General features: G+C 43.0%; 1 protein-coding gene across 1 annotated transcript; it reads left to right on the top strand.

Moving 5' to 3' along the window:
* The first annotated feature begins 182 nt into the window (after positions 1–182).
* LOC139334323 (mitogen-activated protein kinase kinase kinase 5) lies at positions 183–18,622 on the top strand. Its single transcript, XM_070967137.1, has 28 exons — positions 183–607; positions 710–849; positions 1,718–1,905; positions 2,046–2,214; positions 2,511–2,617; positions 2,755–2,925; positions 3,127–3,239; positions 3,724–3,883; positions 4,085–4,235; positions 4,576–4,680; positions 5,020–5,069; positions 5,658–5,753; positions 7,938–8,022; positions 8,355–8,488; positions 9,436–9,563; positions 10,474–10,610; positions 10,696–10,801; positions 12,072–12,229; positions 13,133–13,334; positions 13,523–13,688; positions 14,010–14,175; positions 15,159–15,344; positions 15,464–15,569; positions 15,762–16,011; positions 16,262–16,374; positions 17,954–18,051; positions 18,139–18,215; positions 18,395–18,622. The coding sequence occupies exons 1-28, from the start codon at positions 271–273 to the stop codon at positions 18,489–18,491; spliced, it is 3,996 nt and encodes a 1,331-aa protein (XP_070823238.1). The 5' UTR covers positions 183–270; the 3' UTR covers positions 18,492–18,622.
* The last annotated feature ends 1,945 nt before the right edge of the window (positions 18,623–20,567 follow it).

Below are 20,567 nucleotides of genomic sequence, written 5' to 3'. Positions count from 1 at the left end.
TAGTTTTTCACGGCAGAGGTCATGCGAGAGTCGAGGCAGCGCGGCATCCAGTTTCAGTGTCAGAAAGTCAGCGGGCGGAGCGGAACCGGGGAGGAAGGAGGGCGGGTCGAGTGGAGACAAGTACCGGGAATGGGATATGTGCTGTGAGCGGAGGCGGGGACGCACCTGGGGGGGATTTACAACAACAGGCAACTGCATTGATCCCGTCATAATGGAGGCTGTCCCGACGCAGGGCATGCACTGAGCGTCATCTGCGGAGCGAAGCCGAAAATGTACACGACGGAGCGCAGGCGGATGAGCCTGCACGAGCTGAGGAGGAAGGATCCCGTGTGGGTGTCAGCTGGAAGTCTGTGGCAGGACTCTTTGGCCATGGACCTGGGCGCCAGCGGCTCGGCTAAACAGATCGTATCCCCGCGGAGTCGGACCAGAGCGGTGTCCGTGGCATACATTGTCAACGAGGACGCGTCGGTGCCGCAGACCGAGGAGAACTTATCCCTGAAGTGTGTGAAGGAAGCCTGCGCGGACGCACACGCCGTTTTCCAAACCATTTCTTTTGAGAGGATATCGCTGGGCACCACAGACATCCTGGATCATTTCTACAACGCAGGCAAGTGCAGACATGCTGACTGGAGGTAATCTGGATGACATACAAGCGCAGCGCTGCGCCAATTACGCAAACTTACCCGCCCTTTTAAATTTCCCCCCACAGATGTAGCGGTGGTTGAGATGAGTGACTCTTTCTGCCAGCCTTCCCTTTTCTATCACCTCGGAGTGAGAGAAAGTTTCAGCATGACCAACAACATAATCCTGTACTGTTACAAGCAAGACAGTGATCTGCAGGCTATCAAGGTGACTTTAAAGCAGCACACACTTCTGTTTTTCATGAGACATGGATGTGATGATTGAAGGTGTAGAAGTAGGATTATGCTGCCCCAGGGCCCCAAAAGTAAGGCAGAATAATATGTGATGCTAATAAACATTTGCATCAGTATGTGCCGTCACTCAAGCTGCTCGATTAACCAATCAGGGGGCCCTGTTGTGAGGCGGGGCCATAATTTACTTGGAGACGTTTCACAGCAAACCTGGGGCCAGATTTTATGTGCATCGTCCTTCTTCTTGTTCTCTGGGAGTCTCTGCAGAACCGCATTAAGATGCATGTTCTACTGTGTGCACTATACTCAGCTGAGTGAGATGAAACAGCCTGTCAGGGCCCAGAAGTGATTTTTGTCCCAGATTTTTGCAACTACTGAATTCTTCCATTATCAGTTAATCTTCTGATTCATTTCTTGACTAATTGATTAATGATTTGAGCTATAAAAAATACCTATTGCTCTTTTCCCTACCCAGAGGCAGTGTCTTCAAATGTTACGTTTTGTAAGAGCGGTGGTACAAAACCTAATTTTCAATTCTGTGAAAAGGAGAAAAGCTGCAAATATTCACAGTTGGGAGTTGTTTCAGCTCTGAATAAAATAAGAAAATGCACAAAAAGTTTCCGTTTGACAAAGACTTGAAGGAGCTTTTGAGTCTGCGATAAAGATCACTTGAAAATCAGGGTAAAAGGAATCATATTTATCCAAGAGTTGAACTGAAATGAACCATTAAATATTTAAAAGGAAAACGCTGATAGCATGGCACGTGATGCCTCAGCTCCCCTGAGGCCATGCAAGATCTCCCAGTTTAAGTGTTATCCCTGTATGTGCCCATTGTGTTCCCTCAGGAGCAGTGTGGAAGCTACACATTCATCCCGTACGTGGTGTCACCTCAGGGTAAAGTGTTTGCCTGCGACGCCACCATGATGACCGGGATCAAAGAGCTGATGCAGCCTAGTTTCCAGCTGGAGCCCCTGCTGACCCTGCTGGTGGAGAGACTGGTGCATCTGCTGAACAACGTGCACCTTCAGTCCAGGTCAGCCTTTAAACTCCAGGACTGCGTGCTTTGCCCAAAACATCGTCATCTCCGATTACACACGTAGTTGGTTATACTGTAAGCTTTCCGCGTGTTTGACTTCGCTCTGCTGACTTGAAATCTGCTCTTTGTGCCGGCAGCGAGTACTTCCGGGAGTCGATCAGGCACGAGATTCGAATGGCGCGGGAGCGTTTCAGCGGCCAGGACCTGAGCGAGGAGTTGAGCCGCATCCAGAAACGCCTGGACAGCGTGGAGCTGCTCACACCTGACATAGTCATGAACCTGCTGTTGTCCTACAGGGACATTCAGGTGTGTTTCTGTGTGTGTAGGGCTACGGCACAGGATTATTTTCTTTATTTATTGATCTTTAAGATATTTGTCCAATTGAGAAATTGATTGTTTGCGTAGACAAATGTGTCATTTAATCTCAGTTTATACTGTTTGAGCAGGATCAGATTGTGTTCCACGTGGGTGTAGATGGTGACAAAAACAGCCACTAAGGTTACTAAAGTTACTGATTGTTAGTAATAAATGATTTAAAGTATTCAGTGTCTGCTGTGAAAATGGTGAATAATACATTGTAACCCTGCACCCTCTTTTCTCAGGACTATGATTCCATAATCAAACTGGTGGAGACTCTGAACAACCTGCCCATGTGTCTGGTAGCAGGACATCAGAACATCAAGTTTCATCATATATTTGCTCTAAACAGGTACCCAGACGCCTCCTACAGCTTTAACAACTTCTCTTAATTAAAGTAGCTTAGTGTTGCTGTGCCACTTTAGCATTTGCCTTGTATGAAGACAATTCAAAGAGCTCATCACTGATTGTTGAACCTTCCCCTCTCAGGAGGAATGGCCCTGGAGATCGCGCTAAGGCGTTGGAGTTAATTCTGCCCATCGTGGAGTCGGGGGGCAAGGTGGCGTCAGACGTCTACTGCCTGTGTGGACGGATCTACAAAGACATGTTCATGAGCTCCGGGTTCACTGATCACTGCAGCAGAGACCAGGCCTGCTATTGGTACATCCATTTTACGCCTTTTGGGCTTTTTTGTGAAACCCTGATTACAAACTAAGTCGGGAAGTTCATTGGTAGCAGGTGATGGTATCTTGATTGGGTATGAGGGGCGTCCTGGAAAGGCTCAGTCATTGTCCTCCTGGTGTTACCGTTGTCCAGTGTTCGAGTCTAATCCACCAGTGCTGTTTGTCTGTCCTTCTTCAGGTATGGAAGAGCTTTTGAGACAGAGCCAACGCTTCACTCGGGCATCAACAACGTGGTCCTCCTCATGGCAGCTGGCCATGAATTTGAAACCTCCATTGAGCTGCGTAAACTCGGTGCTTAACGCGTTCAGACTCTGTCAGATTCAGTGTGTCGTAAAGTTTTTTTTGTATACATCACACAGCATAAACCTTAGGCTTTGCCACTGTGCTGTTATATTTGAACTATTTTTAAGATAAAATGCAATATCCAGAAAAAAACAATTTTATTTTTCTGTCCTAATTTACCATACACTCTTCTTATTGTACGGCTGAAATGAATCACTTTACAGCTAATTTCATGTCTCTCTGCTTTAAGTGCACACTTGCACATTGAGCTGCATTTCACAATACACATGAAGGTATGCTTTTTGGACTGATACAAGCACATCAGCACACACACAGAATTAGTAACATTTCGACTGGCTTATTTTGTGCCAGTGATGCACATAGTATATTTGCAGATAATAGTTTTTTGTTGCTGTATTGATCCTGCTCTGGCTCAGCAGCCTGGAAGCCTGTTAGTGACTCACTTGCTCTGTGTTATTATGTTGCTGTTTAGGTGTGACTCTAAGCACCCTGCTTGGTAGGAAGGGCAGTCTGGAGAAGATGAAGGCCTACTGGGATGTCGGCTTTTACCTCGGAGCCAACATCCTCGCGAATGAATACAGGAAAGTCATCGAGGCCTCTGAAAAGCTCTACAGGCTCAAGGCCCCTGTCTGGTGAGGCTTAGGAACCAGTTCTTGATTAGTAGTAGTCATGCAGATCTGGGCGTTTAGTCATCATCAGGATTCAGTTTGCAGGACAAAGTGTAATTTGGTTGGTTTGAATAAAAAAAGAGAAACCTGTGTGGATCAGAAAGCATTTAGAGAGATTCTAGATTCATTCAGTGTGGATTAATGAGTTAAGTGTGTTTCTTTCAGGTATGTGGCATCCATTATGGAGACGTACATTCTGTACCGCCAGTTTGCCAAACTTCCCGAGGTGAGGTCTCCAAAACAGGACACCATGGACTTCTGGATGGAGCTGCTCCTGCAGACCTGCAAACCCACTGTCTCCACAGACCGCTGCCCAGTAAGACCACACTGAATAAACAATGTAGAAATTTCAGTGTATACGTTGTTTACTGCCTCATCATTCTTCATTTTTGTACTACTCATTGTTTGTGTTTGTATATTCAAACATAACTGGCCAATAAAGCTGATTCTGATTCCGACAGCTTCAGCAGTAACCGTGATAATAAAGAGAGAAGCATGTGTTAATCTGAAAGCTAACACACACCACTGTCATACTGTTACACTATGGAGGAATGTGGTCTGGAAATGATGGAGGCAGTTTTGACTTCCCATTAGAAATAAATGACAAACCAATTATGTGATTCTAAAATATTGAATTTTGACTTGCTGCTTTCCAGGTGCTTATTCTGGAGCCAAGCAAAGTCCTCCAACCATCCATTGTGTGTGTGAGCGAGGAGGACGAAAATCGCACTGTCCAGTTGAAACATGTCACACCTTTAAAGGTATGTAAACCCTCTGCCCCCCCCCCCCCACACACACACACACACCCTGGAGCCACCTTCTATTATGCATGCATGTTCATGAGTATCTGACAGACATGCAGACTGCAGAATAAATTGCATAATATCAGGAAGAACCAGCATTTCTCACACGGCTCCGCGGCCCTGTGAATGTTTAATCAGGTGCGTGTGTGGGTGTGCTCTCGGGCTGACTTCATACCTCAGGGTTGTTTACTTTATTCCTCTTGCAGACGCAAGTGCATGCAAATAAAAGCTGCTCTGTCACAGGTCACGCTCTGTGACGCTCGGCAGTCATACTGTCTGTGTCCTGTGTTTTAACAGAAAGGCTTACACCAGTGGACTTTCCCAGCTGCTGCAATTCGGGGAGTGAGGTAAAGTGGAGCACGGCGTGTGCTAACGTCTCTCACATATCTGCTGTCGGTTGTGGGTGTGGTCGGGCCTGCAGCAAAGTCAGAAGACCCAAAACATGCAGGTTGTCTGGGAAACCTTGGCTGTCAGTCAGACTTTTCCTCTCAGTCTGCTTTCAGGCTTCTTTTTTGTTTTTTAGGCTGCTGATCAGGCCCGCTGTGTACTTTAGTCTGGTTTTCTCTGCCAAGTTGCTTCTTGGGCAATTTTCAGCGAAAAATGGTCAGCTGCTGGGTCAGTTAAAAACAGCAAACAAACAGATTGAACTGTGTTTGGGGAAAGATAAAGTTTTTTTTCTTTTTTTTGGGGGGGGGGCGCAGGCGCATTGCTCTTCATCAGAATTTCCTGAGCTAATCACTTTTCTCAGGTAGTCCTTTGTAATGCCAACATTAACCAGTGAAGTGGTTAATAGATACAGTCCATTTTAATTTGTTTCAGCCGGATTTCTTCTGTATACAGTTTTGGTCACAGTTACACATTTTCTCAACAAATAAATGAGGGACAAATGACTATTTGAGGACTTAAAATCTGTATTTGCTTTCTCCCCTCTAAAGTGCTTCGAAGATTGATGAGCGGAGCTGCTTCCTGTATGTCCACTACAACTCAGATGACTTCCAGCTCTGCTTCCCCTCTGAGCTTCACTGTAAAGGGTGTGTTCTTTTTTTTTTTTTTTTTTTTGCTCGGATGTGACTCAGATCTGGCACAAATCACATGGAATCTGATCTTTTTCAGTCTGATTTTGGGCAAGTTTCATACGCAGTGTTACATCAGATACAGGCTTGATTTGTTGCAATGCGACCTCAGTCTGAACAGTCCTGCTGGAATTCAGTTCGACTTTTTGGGAGTCATTGGGTTAGTGGAGACAGCAGGCAGAGGAACAGCCAGGTGATAGACCTCACTGTATTGGAGTGACTCTCTGTACAAGCAAAACTTCAGGATTTGTATCCTAACTGCACTGTCGTTCTCACAAGAAGCCATAATTAAAATTCTGGCTGGCTTCCACTGAACGGAGCTGATTAATAGAACCGGAAACACTGACTTGAGTGGCCTCGTGTTTACTTCTGTACGACAGCGTGCTGCATGTGACGTCTTTGTTGTTGTTCTTTTGAGCCTGAGGGTCCGTTGAGGACCATGAGCAGCTCTGATATTGGCCACGTTTTAAAAAATAATGTGAACAGCCAAACAAAATGAGCTGGATCCGAGCAATAATCCGAATTTAGCTTGAAGGCTTGTAGTGTGAATTTAAGATACAGTGTGTATGCGTGTGCGTGCGTGCGTGCGTGCGTGCGTGCGTGCGTGCGTGCGTGCGTGCGTGTGAGGCTGTCAGAATGATTGGCTGATGAAGATGAACAGACCATCATCGCAGGGTGCAGGAAGATAATTAGAGGTCTCACTTTGCAGTGTTGTAAGTCTGGTGACCTAGAGAACTGAGTGTGATGTAATTACACTGTATGAGTCATTTTTCCTTCACTGCTTTCTAGGAAATCCCCCTAGGACAGACTCGACAAGTGACTCTTTCACTTGTACCAAATCACAACTTCAAATCAACCTCCTGTGCTATCTGCCACTGCAGATGGATTCCGTTTTGAGACATCCACTGCTGAAATTTCTAAATTACACAATTTTCCTGATACAATATCCTGATTACTCAGGATTATACAGTGTTACTTGGAACCTCCTGCCAAACAAAAATACCTGTAAAAGTGAAACTATCTGCGTGGCTACATACTGCTTGGAGAACGTTAAGTTGGAAATGTATTTTGTGATTCGTGTCAAGTGATCCCTTAAAGGTGCGCTGTGAGCATGGGTTAATTATCTCAAGGTAACAAAGCTCGCTTTCTCATGATAATGGCTCGATTTATCTCACCAGCTCGAGTAAATAAAAGGCCGACTTCTCAAGATAATGAGATACGTTATCACAAGAAAACAGCCGTTCCACTCGCAGTCGTATTACACAGTGTGCATTTTCATGTGCCAGTATTAGAAAGCTGAATGAAAACATGCAAACACGGTGAGATGAAAAACAGGGATCTAAGCTGTCTCGTGTGTGTGGCATGTTGGATTAGTGGAGAGCTGTGGTCAGTATATGTGCATCTGTTTGAGCCATGGTGAATTTCTGCCTGTGTTCGATCAATAATGAGCTCTCCTTGATTTGACATTTCCACCTTAAATCATTTGCTGCAGTTGTCGAGATGGCATCTCTGCATGCTGACGTGGCGCTCCCGATTTTCAGGAAACAACCTTTTGTTTTCCTTTCCTTTTTCATTCTTTCGTTTTCTTGATAACGGGTTGATTATTTCATCATTCTGAGAAATCAGTATTTAAAAAAAAAACAAAAAAAAACTGCAAGCACAGACGTTCTCAGCTTTTAATTATTATTTTACTTCATTTCAATGTGACATAAAAGGTACAGCATCAAAGAATATGACCTGAAAAAACAGAAAAATAAAGAAAAAAGATTTAAAAACGACAATAGGAAATACATCTATGGAGTTGTTGATATGACAGACTGGACTCTGTGTGCATACAGGCCTGCTGTGTTCAGTGTGATGTGCACAGAGGTGTGAAGAGGGCGTCTCACTGCTGGTGTGAAACTGCTTCAGCACTGTGCACCTTGTCGACACTCATGCACGAGCATCTTCATGTGCACTGTATAAACAAAAGTCAAAAACCCCACAGTACCGAACCATAACTCTATTTATACATTCAGACATTTACTTTCCACAGGGACACCTGATGCTGTTGGTGCTCTTCACTGTAACAGATATTCCCTGAAAGGTTATGTAGCATATTGTCATCTACATTAACGTCTTCTCACACTCTTCTCTCTCTAGTTTCTGCGAGCTGGTTAACTCTCTGCTTCAGCAGGCTGAGGACCCTGCTCAGGATCTGGACCACCTGACCGAGGGAATACTAGAGGTCAGTCACAGTCCTCCATCCCTCTGACGCAGAGTGTGTCCTGGTTTAGGTCCGACTCGCCTCAACAAGTAGAAAACAACTGCTGAGTGGAAATCAACTTCTTGGGAGCACAAACGTTCTCATAATGAATGTGGAAAATATGACTTGCGTCTAGTATCTGTATGAATAAATAAATACATTCCTATTTAATTTTAGATTTATTCTCCGAGGCCCCTGAATCAAACATCTGTTCTCTCACTCTCTGTTCTCCTTTCCTCTGCCTGTGTTTGCTTGTGAAATTCCTCCGATGCTCCTGCTTTCAGCCGTCGCATTTTCCTCATTTCTTTCTGCAGTACATCTATGAGACCAATGAGAATGGCGACAAGGTGGTTCTGGGTAAGGGCACGTACGGCGTGGTGTACGCTGGGAGGGACCTGAGCAACCAAGTACGCATCGCCATCAAGGAAATCCCTGAGAAGGACAGCACGTAAGAGAAACCAACACTGTTTTTCATTCAGCCATCGCTTACTGGGGACACAGAGCTGCACTCTTTCTCGCATGAATGTTTTTTCCTTAACAGGAAAGGACTTGGAGGAGATGACTCTCACTAGATCCCCAGCGCTCTTTAGGAGTCTTGAGGGAGATGGATGAGTGTTTATACTTGTCACTCTTTGTTACTCTGCAATCTGCACAAAGATCTCAGGCTTAAATAAAGAGTTCCATCAAATGAAATGTGATATTTAAATCGCTTTCCAAACATTTGCCGAACCTCTCCGTTTTAAAGGCACAGCACAGTATTTATCTTATCTATCGCTCCTCTGCTGTTGGAATTATCAAGCTGCACGCTTATCAAGCAGAGAAATGAGGTGTCAAATGAGCCGCGTTGCCATGATAACCCACATGTAAAGTGAGAAAATAGGGAAGATCCTCTTAACTGCAGCCAATGAGAGAGGGGGGAAACCCTTTTAGTGTGTTGCAATAGCTGCTGTCATGTGACTAAATGCATAAAGCATTTTTAAGCTTTCAAAGTTGGACTTTAAGCAATCGACTTCCCTTGAACATTTCATTTATGTGTTTAAAACACAAGCCTGATCGTTGTTCAACCCTGCTACATTCTTTCTACCAGCTGTATACTAATAGAGGATCTGAGAAGAATCTTATTTGACTAACACAAAATAAAATGCATGTATCTGAGAGGAAGTGGAGTCAGTCATGCACAGTAAAGAGCAATTAGTTTATTGATTTTTTTCTACTAATAATAACTGGTTTCATTTGGAATCGTGAGCTTCGACATACACGGTTTAAGTGTGTGAATGTTTGTCCGTCCGTCTGTCCGTCCGTCCGGCATATTTTAACATAATGAACTATCACGTGGGACGTTGTTTTGTTGACCGAAACCTCATCGTCGCATTTTTATTCCTCTGTCTCTCCCAGGTACTCCCAGCCCCTCCATGAGGAGATAGCACTGCACAAGAGGCTAAAACACAGAAATATTGTCCAGTACCTGGGCTCTGTCAGTCAGGAGGGTTTCATCAAGATCTTCATGGAGGAAGTACCCGGAGGTATGCATCCTAAAACTTCAGCTGTCCATTAGTGGACATCCTTAGCTAAACCTGCACACACTCACCGCCTGATATAAAATTATAAAACAGTATATGAAGAAATTGTTAGTCGAAAATGACAACTTGCAGCATTAAGCTGTCTTTCCAGAACCAGCTAAAATAAGTCACTGGCTATATTAAACCAGAAAATCAAAAAATTTTACACAGTGTGATAATTTAAACTAGTCTAGTCTGACGAGCACTCAAAGCGCTTTTACAGCACAAGTCTGCGTTCATCCACATGCATTGTACATGTAATCTACAAACCAACAAAAAATGCCTATACGTTGGTATATTACTAACGTAGCTCGCCACATGAAGTTACACTATTTGAAACTTTTCCTGGAATAAAGAGGAGGGACATGCAAAGAAGCCACGTCTTGATTCCTTTGAAGCGCCGGCACAGGAAGCCCTGCCCCTGCTTTCATTGTGCATTTCCCCTGTAACTGTGCAGCTTTGTTACAGGATGATGTCTTTTTAACCATCAAGGAAGTCTGCGTCTGTCCTGTGCTCAGATTTGTAAATGTGATTGTGCAACATCTACTGGAAGCTAGCTTTAAGACAGTGGGTGGTTCCACAGACCTTCCACTCACCGGGGAAAAATCTCCCCCGACAATGGCGTGATTGTCAGATAAACATCTCAAGATATGTGAGCTATTCCAACCCTTAGCTCAGTTTCATATTTCCAGATGTTGTTGAGAAATAACTTCCTTTTCAACAATGACAGAAAATTGTATTTCTTCCGGTCTGGCACTCAGAGTAGGAATGATGCCATTGTTTGTTGCCATCTCTGCCTTCATGGACATTTTCACTGCAGGATTCGGGTCTTAGAAATTGATCAGCTTATATGATTTTACATTACTGCTTATAGGAAGCTTGTCATCTCTCCTGCGCTCCAAATGGGGTCCTCTGAAAGACAACGAAGCCACCATCATCTTCTACACCAAACAGATCCTCGAGGGGCTCAAATACCTTCATGACAATCAGATCGTCCACAGAGACATTAAGGTGATGATAACAGAACGTAGCTTTATGCTATGAGACAGTAGCTTTGGTGAAATGTCTGAATGTGGATCATTTTTCTGTCCTGCAGGGGGACAATGTCCTGATCAACACCTACAGTGGAGTGCTGAAGATCTCTGACTTTGGAACCTCGAAACGATTAGCAGGGATCAACCCCTGCACTGAGACGTTCGCTGGTAAGATGCTGTGTGTGTTAAAGCATTTATGGCTCCTGCTTGTTTCGCACACTTTGACACAGCGATCCCCATTTATAGATATAACTGCATTATTGAGAAAAGATGTAAGGCAAGGCAAGGCAAATTTATTTGTATAGCACAATTCATACACTAGGCAATTCAAAGTGCTTTACAGAAGCATAAAAATACATTAAAATCACACATTTCAAAGAAAGAAAGAAAGAGAGTAGAAGAGAATAGAAAAATAAAAATAAAATACAATTAAAGGAAAATTAAAGACAGAAGCCAGTAAAAGACAATAATTTAGCATTTAGAATGATTAAAACCATTGAGCAAATACATTTACTTTAAGTAAAAGCTGTAGCAAATAATAATGTTTTGAACCCTGATTTACATGAGCTGAGACTTGGTGCAGACTTCAGGTGTGCAGGGAGAATGTTCCACAGGTGAGGAGCATAATAACTGAAAGCTGCTTCACTTTGTTTGGTTCTCATTCTGGGAACACACAATAGACCTGTCCCTGATGACCTGAGGGGTCTGGATACCGCATATGGAGTTAATAAATCTAGAATATATTTTGGTCCTAGACCATTTAATGCTTTGTAGACCAACAGTAAGATTTTAAAGTCTATTCTTTGACTCACAGGAAGCCAATGTAGTGATCTGAGGACTGGTGTGATATGGTCCATTTTTCTGGTGTTTGTAAGGACTCGAGCAGCAGCATTTGGATCAGCTGTAGTTGCCTAATTGATTTTTTGTTTAGGCCAGTAAAGACTCCATTGCAATAGTCCAACCTACTGAAAATGAATGCATGAACCAGTTTCTCCATGTCTTCTTTGGACAGACATCCCTTGATTCTGGTTATATTTTTCAAGTGGTAGTAGGCTGATTTGGTAATCAGCTTTAAATGGCTGTTAAAATTCAGGTCTGAATCAATAATTACACCAAGATTTCTGGCTTTATCTGTTGTTGTCAGTGACATGGAGTTTAGTTGAGCACTGATCTTTGACCTTTCATTTTTGGGACCAAAAACAATCACTTCTGTCTTATCTGCATTAAGCTGAAGAAAATTCTGGCACATCCACTCATTGATTTGATGAATACACTCATTCAGTGAAAGTAAGGGACTGTAGTCATGTGATGACACAGAAATATAAAGTTGTGTATCATCTGCATAAGTATTTTTGTATTTTATAATGTAATGTATTTTTATCTGTGAACTGATCACAGCAGTTGCATTTCATTGACTTGTATAATGATTTTTCAACAGGAACTCTCCAGTACATGGCCCCAGAGATTATAGACCAGGGGCCTCGGGGTTATGGGAAACCGGCTGATATCTGGTCCCTTGGGTGCACTATTATAGAAATGGCAACAGGCAAAACACCCTTCCATGAGCTGGGAAGTCCTCAGGCCGCCATGTTCAAGGTATGTATGGGAAAGGTGTAGTTTATGTAGGCACATGCAATACATTCATAGAAGGATAGTTAGAAATTTGCCAAATACTCATATATATTTTAATGGAAGTGGACATCAGAGAGGCTTTGAGGACAAATTGTAAAAGTTAACTCTTAACTGTTCATCTAGCACCACTGTGAGGTTGGCATTTGTGGTTTTGAGTGAAATATCTCAACAACTATCGAATAGATTGCCTTGAAATTTTGGACAGACGTTCATGTCACTAACTTTACATCTAGCGCCATCATCTGGCCAAAATCTTAACTTGTCTTGTCTTGTTTGTTCTTTTTTCCTCCCCATATACCTACCTACCTAACTAGTGACATTCCCATCAGCCTCAGCTGTACTGTTTAGTTCTATTTAACAAATGCTAACCAAGAGCAGCAACGAAGGCAAATATTGGCATGTTAGCATTGTTATTGTGCACATAAGCTCATGTGGATGTTCGCTTTTAGCTCAGAGCACCACTGTGCCTAAAGCTGTGTTCACCTCAGATGGGAGGGCTAGTAGAGATGAGACCACCACTGATTTACAAAGGTGGATGTGTGAGTGTGACAGTATAACATCATATCCATTAAATATGGGATCGTCACATTCAATGATGATCTTTTGCTGATGTGATATTTGATATTTGTTATTGGATGTTGACGTGAGTGCTGTTTGCAAGTCAGAAACTGTGGTAAGAAATTACCATAACACGAACGCGGCGTCAGTGCAGCTTCCCTGAGCCACAAGCACGGCTGTAGACTCTTTTTGGCATCTTCAGTCTTTTCTCTTCTAAAGCACACCATCCCAAAGTAAAGTTGAATAAATGAACAGAAAATATTTCCTTTTAATTGTCACTGATGCAATCTCAAACTCAATCCCATCAAGGTGGGCATGTTTAAGATCCACCCCAGGGTTCCAGAGTGCATGTCGGACGCGGCGAAGGGCTTCATCATGAACTGCTTCACGCCGAACCCGGACGACAGAGCCACAGCCACAGAGCTGCTGATGGACACCTTCCTCAGGTCGTCGCCCAGGAAGAAGGCCAAGGCTCTGCAGGAATCAGAACCCAAAGACTGCCTTTCTGCTGGTGAAGCTTCAGCGCACATCTGATCCACACACTGCTCTTCTTTCTCATACGTGTTGCATGTTTATCTAAATCGCTTCCTATTCTCATTACGAAATCTTCTGTTGTTATTGCACCTGTTAGGGCACCTGTGTGGAAAGTGGTATCATGAAACCTGGTAAATGTCTGAGATTTTAAACACTTTTTTGCAGACTATCAACGCAGCCTGTCTGTGCCTGTCTCCATCCTTGTGGAGGACACTGATTCGTACTCGGACTCAATCGACCTGTCCTGTTCCCTGGACCTCAGGAGGCCCCAGTCCGCCCTCAGAGCAGATGAAATCTCTGATAGCCCACCCAGCACCAGCGGCTTCCTGCCGTAAGTCAGATTATTGCTCAAGGGAAGACGAAAGCCTTGTATCAGTCATGGTTCTACAGGATCTTACGTCAGTGGCAAACCACACTGAGGTTTCAGTCAGATAGTTTGGTGAGGCTGCATCCTGTGTAGGCATAAAAAGGAGGGCATAATGCCACTACATCAAATGCCAAAATCTACAGTACCATGTATTTTCACTTAAGAAATAACCCATAGATTACACATGAAATGATGATATCCACATATACATTTCTTTAACTTGGTTTTTTATCTTTACCCCTTGATCTGCTGCGACTGATCTCTTCGTTGCCCTCTGCTGTGCAGAATACCGGGTTACTCTCCATCAGAAATGTGCAGCCCAGCCGCAACAGAGGAGAATATTGGTCTTTTTATGCTGAGGAAGGACAGTGAAAGGAGAGCCACACTGCACCGAGTCCTCACCGACTACATCAGTCTTGTCGTCTGTAATATACAGGAGTCTGTGCCTCAGGTGAGTGAAGAAAAGTCACGACAGCACAGGTTAAAACACTGTGAAGCATAATAACTGCATGGCACCACATGTGTACATATATGTAACATACGTAACATATACAGTACATAGAATTGTCTCTTTTTTTTGTCTGAATATTTAACAAGGACAGATAAACCCTGTGACGCAGGGTGACTGCAGAAGATGTAATGTTTACAGGGAATCTGACTAAAGCTACACTGAAGCTGCTCACTCAATTCAGGTTAAAAGAAGTAAATAAACAAATGGATAAGACAGATTCAGAATGCAGATGCTATTCATCAGTATTGGCAAACTAACTACTAGCAAAGACAACACGTATTAATGATAATCTACATGCAGTAATCCTGAATGTCGGGGTCCCCTCTTACTTTGATAGAACTTAAATTGTCCAGATGTGTTGTTGCACTGTTGGCATTGCCAAAATCCAAAAATATGCACCTCTGTGAGATCAGACAGTCATTGCATGACTGTCAGCAGTGCAAAATTAATATTGAAGTTGGCTTGAAAGGTAGTAATTATGAGCCCAGGGACATTTTTGCCAACTTATTTCACACTGAGTTTGACATTTGTTTTCCACTTAAAAGCTGTTGTGTCTTATACACGGAAATATTTTCCCCCAGATTTGTAGACTTTAAGGCATCCTCCCCAATCTGTTTTATGCAAGATTTAAGAGATAATAGTTCGGTTTTATTGTACAAATTTAAATACCATACTGATTAAACTGTTAGAATCTGCAAAACGTTTTGTGAGCTTATTTCCTATGTTTTTTTTGAGCAAAGAGCCACAACTCTGACTTCAGAGGCTTAATATAGAGGAACAAAGGTCACTGGGAAATTAATATTCCTGGTAATATTGTTATTTATATCACATCTTTACATTTTGAGTTGCTATTATTATGAGACAGTTAAGTCTAAGTAAAAACAACAGGAGTGAAGTTTTTTTCTCTCTCTCTCTCTTGAAAGCATGGCGATGGATCATCACTAACTGCAGACCACATCACCGAGCTCATCAGCTGCTTGCGAGACTACATCCGCTCCCCGGACAAGAAGCAGCTGACCAGCAGCCTGCTGGACCTCCGAGCTACGCTGCTCAGTGCCGCAGTGTCACTAAACAACCTGCAGGTGGTGCTGTTCAGCTTCCAGGATGCAGTAAGTTACCTCAGAGTCAACACACAGACTTCCCTGGTGGTTGTTCAGCTGTCGGCTCTATTTTTGGGTGGAACATCACTCTGCTCACAATCGCTTTGAACTGTCTGCTCTGTGCGTAGGTGAAGAAGGTGCTGAGGCAGCAGCAGGTGAAGCCTCACTGGATGTTTGCTCTGGACAACCTCCTCAGGCAGGCGGTACAGGACGCCATCACTGTGCTCCTACCAGGTGGAGCTCCATCTTTGATTTTATATGTTCAGTATAAGTTTGGGTTAAATGCATGGAAAGACAATCGGATATTAGAGGACAAGTTTGGCAGCGGGTGTGACATTTCAATTTCTCTTGTTTATTTACATTTTGGCGATTCCAATCGTTTATATAGTCATTGTCTATTTTCCCATCCCCCTTCCTGCCTCTCAGAGCTGAAACTCCAGCTGCAGTCCTCGTTTGAGATAGAGGACAGCACTCCAGAGGAGGAGCAGTGCGCTGACCCGGACACGCCTGTAGTTAAAGTCCCTGACCAGCTGGAGGCGCCAGCATACATGCAGCAGACAACACCCAACAACGAGATCCCGCTCACAGCCAGCCCCAACTACCCTGCAGACCTCGTCCTCAACCCCGAATGCCCCCTCAGTGAGAAACTACGAGACCTACGACTAGAGACCATAGGGTAACATTTGTTGTTTTATTTATCATTTATTCATATTCACTGGTGGTTTTTGAGATTCTGTGATGAACAGCAGTTTTCATTTATCCGTGAAGCATTTACTTTTCAAGGCTACAGACATTTAAAATTTAAATGAAACGTTTTTGCTGAGAGAAAAATAGAAAGACCTCTAATGCTAGGCTTACAAGGTGATTAGTAGAAATTTTGAGCTGCACTGCTTTCTGCTGAGTGATGATGGCTGTTTGTGCCCCAGACTGCTGAGTCAGCTAAATGAGAAGGAGAGAGAGTACCAGGAGCTGCTGAGGAACTCTGTCCAGAGGAAACAGGAACAGATAGATGCCCTGAGGAAGGCAACCATCACTGAAGGTAACGTATTTACTTTAACAGTTTGTTACATCCACGTAGATATTACAAGACCTGATAGTGTGTGTGTGTATCAAGATGTTTAGATCATCATGTGTGCTTGATCAAGACAGTTCAGATACTGTAGTTAGTAGTTAAACTGTTGAAGAAAAAGTCTATCAGATAGCAGACAAATGCAGAATATTCCCCAGATTTATGATCTATCACCCGACCTGATGGTGGCGCAAGACAGTTCGGGGAATGTGAGCTTGCTTTTCATCATAGTGGTTGTAATGTTTCAAATACACACTTATGAATTTGGGTTAATTAAATATAATTCTTTATTATCTACTGTAACAAAGCTTGGTTAAAATGAACATCCAGTATCTTGTGTCTACCAAATACAAGATAGCTTACAGGGAGGAATGGTAGTCATTGCTGCCCCCTGGTGGTTGGGAGTGGTAGTAGCTCATATCGCTGTGGTAATAATGGGTTTAATGGTAGATAAAATCTGACAGTTGTCCCGTATTGTGTAACAGCAACACTAAATATATGTATGTGTGCATTAATAAGAGAATTGAAACAGACCTTTAATGCAAAAGTTACTTTCTCGAGTAGCTGATTATTTTTATATGCAGTAAATGGCGATGTAATTCAGTACAAACACTGCTTAATATAATACTTCAATGTCATATGTGTGTTGACAGGGTCAATCAAAGGCAGTGGTGCAACTACATTGTAGGAACCCACAGTCCTTGTTTAGCCAAAATTAGCCAAAGCTAATATGTGTTTTTGTCAGTCTGAATTAGGCGCATCAATTCGGCATCAATTGCAGCTACAGTTTGTACCTTCACAGGACGTATCCTTCCACTGTGGTTCAGCAAGGAAACGCTGTCCATGGAAACACAAACAGAACTGGGTATTAAAAGAACGAAATTTTGGAATAGACCCACTTGGTATCTCATATGACATACTGATATAGGCTTTCTTCCATTAGCTTTGACTTTGGTGTGTCGAAACATACCCATCCAGTACTGCAGCAGGTTAAAACAAGCATTCAGGAATATTTGCGTTTTCTGTTTGATCTGGGTTGAATGTCATCATCAAACCTTTAAAGCCAGTGTGATTCTCCCTGCTTGTAACATCTCGTAAAGAAAATATATGAAATTAAAATGCCGGAAGTTCAGTAAAAGGTGACAACGTGAGTACCTAAGAGTTGGTACAAGCTCAGCTTGTAGTGTGGTGATTAACCGCACAAGCTGCAGCATGACTATTGCTGCATCAAGGGACCAAGCCCTGTTTGGATTATCAATACACTGAGTGATTCTCATTACGGTTTCTTAACACTTGTACCAGTCAATCCCCAGCACGCCTCAGCTTCAGGCTCTGGATTTCTGCCTGACTGGTTTGTGTCAGAGGCGTAGACCCTCCTATCATCAGTTAATGTGCTCAAACTTGACTTGACGGGTGGTTAATGATTTTACGTCTGCCTGCAGAAACGCTATAAACGCATGCTGTATTTGTCACATCAACACCGTGAGATTCTGTGGGTCTGTAATTCGCACCAGGCCGCCTGAACGGTTGTGATCTCTGAATATTATAGATGTTGGATTGGCTTCACGGACCAGCTCGAATCAAGAAGCGAAGGCTATGGTGCGTTGGCTCAAGTCCATCCCTGTAGATCAAGACACTATCAATAAGGTAAACTTTTATTTCTTTACTCCTGAGGCTGGCTGGATTACTCATCCTCCCACTGTTAATCCACGCCTGTGTGATCCTGTTTTCCAGTTGCTCTCTCATGAGTTCACCTTGGACTGTCTCCTCCACATGGCCTCCAGGGATGACTTGATGTACTGTGGAATAAGGTGAGCCGTCTCCACACATCACCCTCACGCCATCTGTCCACACAGAGACGTAAGAAGGGATTACCCTCAGACGTGGTGGTGCAGAAAAGATGCTGCCTCGTTAGCTTGAGTTTCATCAAAAAGCAGCAGTGGTGTTTGAGGCAGCTCATTCGTAACGCTGTGCTGAAATACTGTTTCAGGGGTGGCATGCTGTGTCGGGTCTGGGCAGCCATCACCGCTCGCAGGAAGACCCAGCTCAGCACGCACAATGAGGACAGCGAGGACACTCTTCTTTAATGGCTGCTGATGTTGTGCATCAAAGGACAGATTTATTGACAGGCTGGTCCCGTGTCATCCGGAGGAAGCGAGGCAGCGGTGAACATAACTGACTTTGCAGGGAGCTGATGTAAAGCAGGATATATTTTGAACTTTGAATGTGATTTTTTTTTTTAAGACACTGACCACTTCTTCCAGTTTTTCTCCTTGTAAAAAGTTAGATCTTGCCAGCATGTTACATTTTCTCAGGGCTTTGGCAAGTGGGACTATAATTATGCCATCGTAAAAAACTGCTTAGTGGAGTATTGATTTGTCTGCAAACACATTTAATGTTATTTTAATGGTGCCTTCAGATGATGCTATTTCACTGTGTTTTAAAGAAAACTTAGCAGGACCTAAGTTATTCAGGGTGTACTGTATTTAAGATGAATGTCTGTGCATTTTAGAGAAAACACACATATTATTTGTACTGTATATCCTGTTAAAACTCGTTCAGATAATAAACAGGAGCCTTAAATCTCTCAGACTGGCTTGTTATCTGCATGCAGCCATTTTTTTTTTTTTTGCAACAGGGAGGATTTTTTTTGAGGGAGTGACGTAGGCTGGAAGAAGTGATGAACAGTGTTAAAATTCCACACGTGTTCCCTCATCTGTTTTCACAATGTTGACATCTCCATAGAAACAGCGACTTTGTGTGTGTGTGTCTGCGCGTGTGTTTTATTGTGCTTCTTCTGTGGAGGTCTGCTGTTTGAGTTTTAGACTTCTAAGTGGGGGCTTTTTTTTCTGGTAAATCATTTTTGTCTAGTCCTCATTTCTTTAAGTTTTAAAACTTGGACTTTAGAAGTCGGGCTTGAGTAATGTTAGAAATGGAGATTAAGGGGTGGAGGGAAAGGCCAGGATCAGTTAGGGGATGAAGCAGGAGGTGAAAACATTTCACGTGTAGAAAAAGATGTTTGTGCTGTGTCATTTTTGTCGAGTAATCTCAGTGGTCCTGTGTGAGATCAGATGAGGTTCATTATTTTTGATAAGCTAAACAGTGTCTGCATGTCAGATCCTGTGCTCTGTCAATAAGGATATGACTCCATTGAGAGACTGGGCTCACTAAAGATATTAGTAATGTCTTATTTGTGATTTTGGTTTGCTGTAACACTGATTTTAAAGCATGTGTTCATGTTGCTTTAACATGGCCTTGTGTGACCTGGTGTTCCCATTTGAGAGCAACAATTTAGTAACTGAAATATTACAACCCAAATATGATTTAGTATTTAAGTATTTTTATATGTGTTCATAGTGCCTCACCATACATGCTGTCAAGCAAATAATTAAAATCAGCTGCAGTGTGCACAACAGCAACTGCTATAATTTTAAACTGGCCTTTCCCTTTTTCTGTGTTCACAGATTTATAACATCATTTATTCCTTCAGCATCATAAGATCAAAAAAAAATCTCCATCCCCTTTGGCCAAAAAACTGCTTAGGCCTCTCACAGCGGAGAACACCATCTTTGATTTACCTCTGCAATAATTTAGAGCGCTGAATAAATCAGAAGGTGGAGGGACAATAAGTCAGGCGTCTTCCTCCCATGTCCTTGCATGATTGTCAGAAAGGAAATGAATACACCTTTTTTTTTCAACTAAATTTGGCACCATCCTGTCTCCTCACTCCACTACCCCCACACAGCATCATGAGCTAATATCCTGAACTTTAATGGTGAACTAGAATGTAAAGTGGCTGTTGTCATGTTTGACACACTAATGCTAATGTGCTAGTGCCCTACAGTTGCAATGCAGGCAACAGCTGCCACCTCAAACTCATTTCCTTTTACAGATAATTGAATGTAATGTGAGTGCAGCCCCCCGAGTCTCCCTTATTCTAATAAGATTTATAACACAATAGCATTAGGATTGTCTGGCTAATAGGATGCAAACTGTTTGCTTTGATAAGACATTATGGTGCAATGAGTCAGTGTCAACAGGCTCATGTAGGAGAATTGATCTATTTGTAATGGCGAGAGTACACAGTCAAGGTTACAGCGATTCTCAGTGTTCACACAGACCATACTTTTGTCCTAAAGCTTGCGTTTATCCTCTAATCATTA

The sequence above is a fragment of the Chaetodon trifascialis genome, chromosome 7, assembly GCF_039877785.1.
Source record: "Chaetodon trifascialis isolate fChaTrf1 chromosome 7, fChaTrf1.hap1, whole genome shotgun sequence".
In the NCBI taxonomy this organism is placed as follows: Eukaryota; Metazoa; Chordata; class Actinopteri; order Chaetodontiformes; family Chaetodontidae; genus Chaetodon; species Chaetodon trifascialis.
The sequence above is the reverse complement of the archived record's forward strand: the minus strand, read 5'-3'. Positions and strand labels throughout refer to the sequence as shown.